The sequence below is a fragment of the Erinaceus europaeus genome, chromosome 11 (assembly GCF_950295315.1).
Source record: "Erinaceus europaeus chromosome 11, mEriEur2.1, whole genome shotgun sequence".
NCBI classification, from domain to species: domain Eukaryota; kingdom Metazoa; phylum Chordata; class Mammalia; order Eulipotyphla; family Erinaceidae; genus Erinaceus; species Erinaceus europaeus.
In genome coordinates, this window is record NC_080172.1 from 51749667 (window position 1) to 51756517 (window position 6851).

Sequence of the window (6851 nt, forward strand, 5' to 3'; positions counted from 1 at the left end):
TAGTACTGGGAATTGAACCTGAGACCTTGAAACCTCAGGTTGTCTACCCAAACCCCTGACAACTCTAATAAGTAAAACCTTATCAACATCAAATTTATGGGGCATACCAGAATTCAAGAAGACCATATAAGCTGTGGAAAAATGTATAGAGAATTCTCAGAAAGTTAAAAATTGTTATTCCACATTTTGATTCAGCAGTACCTCTCCTAGGCACTTATCCAAAGAATATGAAAACATTAATTTGAAAGGATACATTGGAAATGGATGATGATACATCTAGTAGAATGCACACATAATACTAAGCAAAGACATGAGTTCGAACTCCCAGTCTCTGTGTGCAAGGGACAAGCTTCATGTGCAATGCTTCATGAACCACTCTACCTCTCCCGCTATGTATCCCTCATTGTCTCTCACCTTCTGTCAAAGAAAAAGGAAAAATGGTTGCCTGGAGTGGTGGAGTTGTGTAGGCACTGAGTCCCCGTGATAACCCTGGTATTAGGGAAAAAAAAAGAAAGAAACAGACAAAAAAATGGAGCTATATGTTTATGTCATCATTATTTAAATAGTAAAGTTATGGAAACAGCTCAAATGCCCATATTCAGATGACTGAATAAAAAGGATGGGGTGGATGTGCCAGATGGAATACTACTAAGCTGTTAAAAAGGTGAAATCTTATCTTTTACAACAACTTGGACATGGTGGCACTTGTGGTAACGCGGTTAAGAAAAATTAATCAGAAGAGAATCAATAGAAAGCCTCAATCGTATATAGAGTATAAACAGCCAAACTAAAAATAAAAATCAGAACAGAAATAACTCAAAGCCCTGTGAAAATATGGCAGTAACTCAAATGTATTAGGCAAATATTGTAGGCAAAGGGGAACTTGAGTGGGAAGAAAGAACACAGGAAATCAATTTGACACTGGATGATGACAGAGATCACAGAGAGTATAGGGAAATGTCACAGAGGGTATAAAGAAAAAAGACCAGGTGATACCCTCATGTGCATAGTTACATTACTCACAATAGGCAAAATATGGACGCAACTGGAATACTGTAGAACAATGACTGGGTAAGGAAGTTGTGGGACATATACTCAATGGAGAACTACTCAATAGTTAAAAAGGTTGATAGAGTGTCCTTTGGGCTAAACTGGATGGAAATGGAAGTTATTATGCTTAGGGAAGTTAGAAAGTGAAGGACAAGTACTAAATGATTTTATGTTTATGTGAATTTAGAAAATTAAAACACATAAACTTGAAAAAATAGGCAATCCATCTCTAAGACCTATGGTTGTTATTGTTGAGGAGGTGGGGGAGCAGAGTTTTGGTAGTGGGAATGGTGTGGAGCTATAGCCCTATTATCTTATGATCTATTAAATTAACTAAAATTTGAAAAATAAATAAAATAAAATAAGCTTAGGTGACAGAAGAAAGACAACTACAGGGAACTGAAAACTGGTTTCTAAGTATGATGCAGAAACAAATTCTGGGCCATTATACTAAGTATGGGCTCCAATGTATTTCATTCATTTAAAAATATTTATAAGAGAGAGATAATAAAGAGACCGAGGTAACAAGTGATCAAAGGAAATGAGAGACAGAGAGAGAGAGAAAGGGAGAGAGAGAGAGGAGACAGAGAGAACACCAGAGCATCACTCTGGTACATGAAGTATCATGCCAAACTAGGGACATCATATGTGAGAGTCTAGCACCATATCCACTTCAACACATCCCAGGCTTCTAGATAAAAAAGACATGGCTCTATCAGATACTCCTTAAGTCTGCTTTCACTTCTAATATTTATAATGTAATGACCTGCAATTTCCCAACTCTGTGGCTGATTGCTCGTTAAATGGGTTGTTGTTCCTAAAGACTGACTTAGAACTATCTCCTGTCTTAAAACACTGGATTCATTTTTTTTTTTTTTTTATGTAGGCCAGGTCATTGAAAGTTGAACACCATAGAATAGATTTTGGGGAGCAATCTGATGCCTTGGAGTCAGGGTACTCAGGATGTGAGCTGGCTTGGAGTCAGCACCACAGGACTCAGGCATGACTCAATGCAGTGAGAGAGGAGAGATCTGCCCCAGGTGTGGCTGCCTGGGGGACAAACTTGAGCTCCATTGCCATTCCCGGGATGCTCCTGAGTGCCATCACACACACAGATTTATAGGAACACATGGTACCAGGATTAGATAAATGATGTCAGTGCCAGTTTGTCTTGGTCTGCTGGTCCTACTCCTGATGGGACAGCCGGGGAGGCACAGAGTCACCCAATGACACACAGAGTCGAGAGTGAGTTTAAAAGGGATTTAATGAGGACAGAGCAGGAAACATGCATTTCTTACCAACCCAGATCCCTCTGCAGATGAATAGTGAGTAGCTGAAGGCCATGACTAAGAGTCTCTACTCAATTCAGAGGTCTCTGGGAACTCCAAAGCGAGGAGAACAAGAAACTTCAAAGCACATCTACTTAAGATGCAAATAAGAAAGACCCTCTGACTCAAGGGGATGGCAAGTTCTACACAGCACAGACAGAGGAGAAGGTGGTTATCATCAAGGGGTGGCCAGCTGCAATGGTGGCTGTGGACCATGTCACTTCTGCTTGGTCTTCTGCTGCCCTGGTCCTGGAGTGACCACTGGAGTGGGTGGCACTGGAACCTTGGTGCCAGGGTGGGGGACTTGGGGGTTGACAGGCTGTGGTGGCAGGGGGACCTTGATGCCAGGGTGGGGGTCCACAGGATGGGGGACTTGGGGCTTGATAGGCTGTGGCAGGGGGACCTTGATGCCAGGCAGGGGGTCAACTGGATGGGGGACTTGGGGGTTAAAAGGCTCCTGTGGCAGGGGGACCTTGATGCCAGGCAGGGGGTCAACAGGATGAGGGATTTGGGGGTGGACAGGCTCTTGTGGCAGGGGGACCTTGATGCCAGGCAGGGGCACCTTGGTCTGGCCAGGATCGCTGATGTCGTCAGGCACACAGGGCACTGGAGGCTGCTGAGGTGGAGGCTGGCAAGGCTGCTTCACCTGGTGCTGCTCCAGTTGAGGGGGTGGGATGGTGGTCTGCTTCTGCTGATAGGAGCTCATCTTCAGAGGAGGCTGCACCTGCCCACACACACAGACAAGCTTGCTCAGTGGATGGTAAAGCAAGAACAAGTCATGGTTAAGGCCCATGTGCCTCACTTCATGTCTCTCCAAAACTAGAGTCTCCCTTTAGTTATGTCCTGCTTTCCCAAAATGACATCAACAGTAATGTTGGTGAGCCCCTTGCACTCCCCAGAAGAGAAGTTCATAGTTGACCCTTCTGTCTTTATTCACACTCTTGTTTTAGAACCCACCTTATAACACAGACAACCTGGCTGTTTCCTGGGTTTGACTGAGGCCTGAGATCTTTTTAAAAATAAATTCTTTGAAAATTATTTTATGCAATAAAGACACAGAAAAAATTGAGAGGAAAAAGAGACATAGAGAGGGATAGAGAAAGAGAGAGATTTCTAGCACTACTTCCTAGTTAGTGATGTGTTCTCCTGCAGATGGATCCAGGGGTTTGAACCTGACACTTGTGCATGATAATGTGTGCACTCAACCAGGTTAACAAAAAGATTACAGTCAAAAGTCTGGAACCTTTCTCCTTGGATGCTAAGCTCTCATAAAAAAATACACAATACTCCCCAAATGCAAGGACTCCCTCTCTGAGCTGGTGCTCACATTATCCTCCATGAGTATGCTTTCTAGAGTCCAAACATGCTCAGTCCACAGGGCTTTCCTCCCTGATTCTCTGGTAGATCCTAGATTACCTTCCTCATTGGCACCAGTGAGGAAGGTAATCTGCACTACCCTTTGTGCTAAGTACTTTCCATACACCATGTCTACAAATTTCTCCCCTAGGCTCTGTCTTCTGTTGGGTCTACAAATAATAGTTGGGAGGAAAATTAGTCTCTGATCAATGAAATTGCCTAGTGCAAAAGCCCTTTACACTGAAGCTTTTTCATAAATCCAGATGGAGAATAAAAAGTTCACTAACAGCACCCTGGCAATGGGCTATAATCCATATCCTCCTCTTAATTTTAATCTTGACAGAAATCTTTCCCGATTCCAACTTTTATGTCTATAACTTAATCAAATTATCCAGATGATCTAGTTACTATCTCTAAGGAAAGGTGTAATTACATTTAATCTATGCCCCTGGACTAGCAAAAGACATCAAGGAGAAAAAATAGGGCTGAAATGTTAAACGACAGACTCACCTGCAATGCAGAGTAGTTCAAGGTATGAGCCTCTTGCTTTTGGTGTGGATCTTGGGCCAGCTGGGTTTTTATACCAAGACCCAGTCCTACCTTAAGGAAGTGGGTGTGTGTTTTTGGCCACTCTATCTTAATTCCAACCTTTGTATGAAAATCTTTGGCTTAATGATTTTGGTGGTTATTGTCTTGACAGTGATGCCACTCAAGGCTGTCCACCCTGGGAGGTGAGACAGTCTTTGGCAACAAACAAGATTCTTGGGTGGTGATGAGTTAAATCTAAGGAAGTTTGGGGCTCCTTGGGTCACAGCCAACCATGCTTCCTGAACACTACCCCTATATTTAGCCTGAGGTAGATGAGGGGACAGTAGGTACTTTTTATTCTTCAGGCAGATCCTGTCATTGGAAGTAATATGCAGGTTGTCTGATCATCCATCTCTTACTGACTCAGATCAAGAGAATAAAGGAAAGATTAAATGATTGCTTTACAAGTATCTCACACTGGGGAAAGCTTTTTTATCATTATTTCTTTATTGGGGTATTAAGGTTTTACAGTAGACAGTAAATACAATAGTTTGTACATGCCTAACATTTCCCAGTTTTCCACATAACAATTCAACCCCCACTAGGTCCTTTGCCATCCTGTTCCAGGACCTGAACCTTCCACCCACCCCGGAGACTTTTACTTTGGTGCAATACGCTAACTTCAGCCCAAGTTATGCTTAGTGTTTTCTCTTCTGATCTTGTTTTTCAACTTGCCTGTGAGTGAGATCATCCCATTTTCATCCTCCTGTTTCTGAATTATTTCATTTAACATGATTTCTTCAAGCGACATCCAAGATGGGCTGAAAATGGCGAAATCACCGTTTTTAACACCTGAGCAGTATTCCATTGTGTATATAGACCACAACTTACTCAACCACTCATCTTTAGTTGGACACCTGGGTTGCTTCCAGGTTTGGCTATTACATATTGTGCTGCTATGAACACAGGTATACACAAATCTTTTTGGATGGCTGTATTTGGTTCCTTAGGATATATCCCCAGGTGAGGAATTGCAGGGTCATAGGGTAGGTCCATTTCTAGCCTTCTGAGATTTCTCCAGACTGTTCTCCACAGAGGTTGGACCAATTGACATTCCCACCAGCAGTGTTGGTGGGCTCCTTTGTTGTGGGGAGAGTTTTATGATGTCATGTAGACCACAAATAGTAGCTATTCCTAGGATGGATGTTGAGGCTGCATTGATTGGATCTGCCCAAGATGGTGGCGTATCTCTGAATATTCTGCCTCTCATAAATTTTCTCCTTGTTGGAGTCATAGAGGAATAAGAAAATTCTTGCACTGGTGAAATAGCTAAATGGTTAAGTAAAAGATTTCCATGCATGAGACTATGAGGTCCCAGATTCAATTTCCAGAACCACCATAAACTAGAGATGAGCAGTGTTCTGATCTTTCTTTCTGTATCTCTCTCATTAAAGCAAAATATTAAAAAGAAAGAGCAAGAGGGAGCTTTGATTCTTTGAGTTCATAGAGAAGCCTTACCTCTGAGGACTATGAGATGATAAGGTAAAACAGAGGCCACTCACCTAGAGCTAACCTCTAACAAATTCCATTAGGCATGATCCTTGGAAATCCAGGCATCTATAAAATGCAGATATGTGGCTGGTTCCACTCTTCCCACTCATCTATCTCTGTGTTACCTTCCATGTCCCAGTCACCAAAATTCAAGTTGTACTTTAATAGATCAGTGTCTAAATGAAAGTATGAAAATAGGGCAGAAAGAAAGAAGAAAGAGAATTTTCAAAAAGGTGGCTTCTTGAAAATGATTCACTACCTTGCAACATGCCTTATGTTAGGAACATAAAAGGGTGAGAGTGAATCATCCTCCTTGCCTACTTCCTTCCTCTTCCACCCTCTTCCCTCCCTGATGATATTTGACCAGTATTTCTTTCTCTATTTCTCTGGGTTGGGACTTGAGTCACAGTCACACCTGAGCTCTCATCTCTGGAGCTCCACTAAGAGTTTGGTTTCATATCCTCTTCTCACAAAAATCACTGCTCAGAAGTTTCCTATGTGGGGAATTTGACTGAACACTGTTACTGTACCTGTCATCCTTATCACTGGTGGAGTTACTTCCTGCTCCTCTGTCATCCATCAGACCTAACTTGTCTCTGAGGCTCTGGTACACGTGATACTGAATTAGGAATCTGGGTCCTCATTGCTTGATACTTGACTTGGTTTTATAAGAAATTCTTGTTCTCATTTCTTGGATACATTTTCTTTTGACCTGAACCAATAAAAAGCCTTTCTTATTTATATCAGCCTCTAGAGTTTCTAATTTTATCCTCCATCACTGCTGTTTTTATCTGGTCAACCTCACATAGTAACTGTGAGTTAAGACTCTTTCTGCCCTTCAGAGAAGCCTGGTTTCCTCACTAGCAGTGTCTTAGTTTCTGAGAGGGTACATGGAAGTAGCTTGTGATGTTGAGCCCCACCATCCCAGATCACTAGCTCATTACCACTGACTCCCTTCTATCTTGGTAAGAGGTTGCTATTCCATTTCCATGAGCTCTGCCTTGCTTGGGACAAGTTGATAGATAGTATTGAACACTC

General features: G+C 42.3%; 1 protein-coding gene across 5 annotated transcripts; it reads right to left on the minus strand.

Annotated features, from left to right (window-relative positions):
- Nucleotides 1-2296: 2296 nt before the first annotated feature.
- On the minus strand, nt 2297-4365 carry LOC103125524 (cornifin-B-like). 5 transcript variants are annotated; one of them, XM_060200980.1, is made up of 3 exons: nt 4245-4352; nt 2920-3102; nt 2297-2715 (listed from the first exon to the last, which is right to left on the minus strand). In XM_060200980.1, the coding sequence occupies exons 2-3, from the start codon at nt 3082-3084 to the stop codon at nt 2596-2598; spliced, it is 285 nt and encodes a 94-aa protein (XP_060056963.1). In that variant the 5' UTR covers nt 3085-3102; nt 4245-4352; the 3' UTR covers nt 2297-2595. The 5 variants fall into 5 exon arrangements, with proteins under 5 accessions (XP_060056963.1, XP_060056962.1, XP_060056961.1 ...); XM_060200979.1 differs by having other exon boundaries at nt 2297-2781; XM_060200978.1 differs by having other exon boundaries at nt 2851-3102.
- Nucleotides 4366-6851: the final 2486 nt, after the last annotated feature.

What these genes read in the sequence shown, in the direction of transcription:
- LOC103125524 (XM_007536313.2), bottom strand. Translation starts at nt 3,084, where the DNA reads ATGAGCTCCTATCAGCAGAAGCAGACCACCATCCCACCCCCTCAACTG.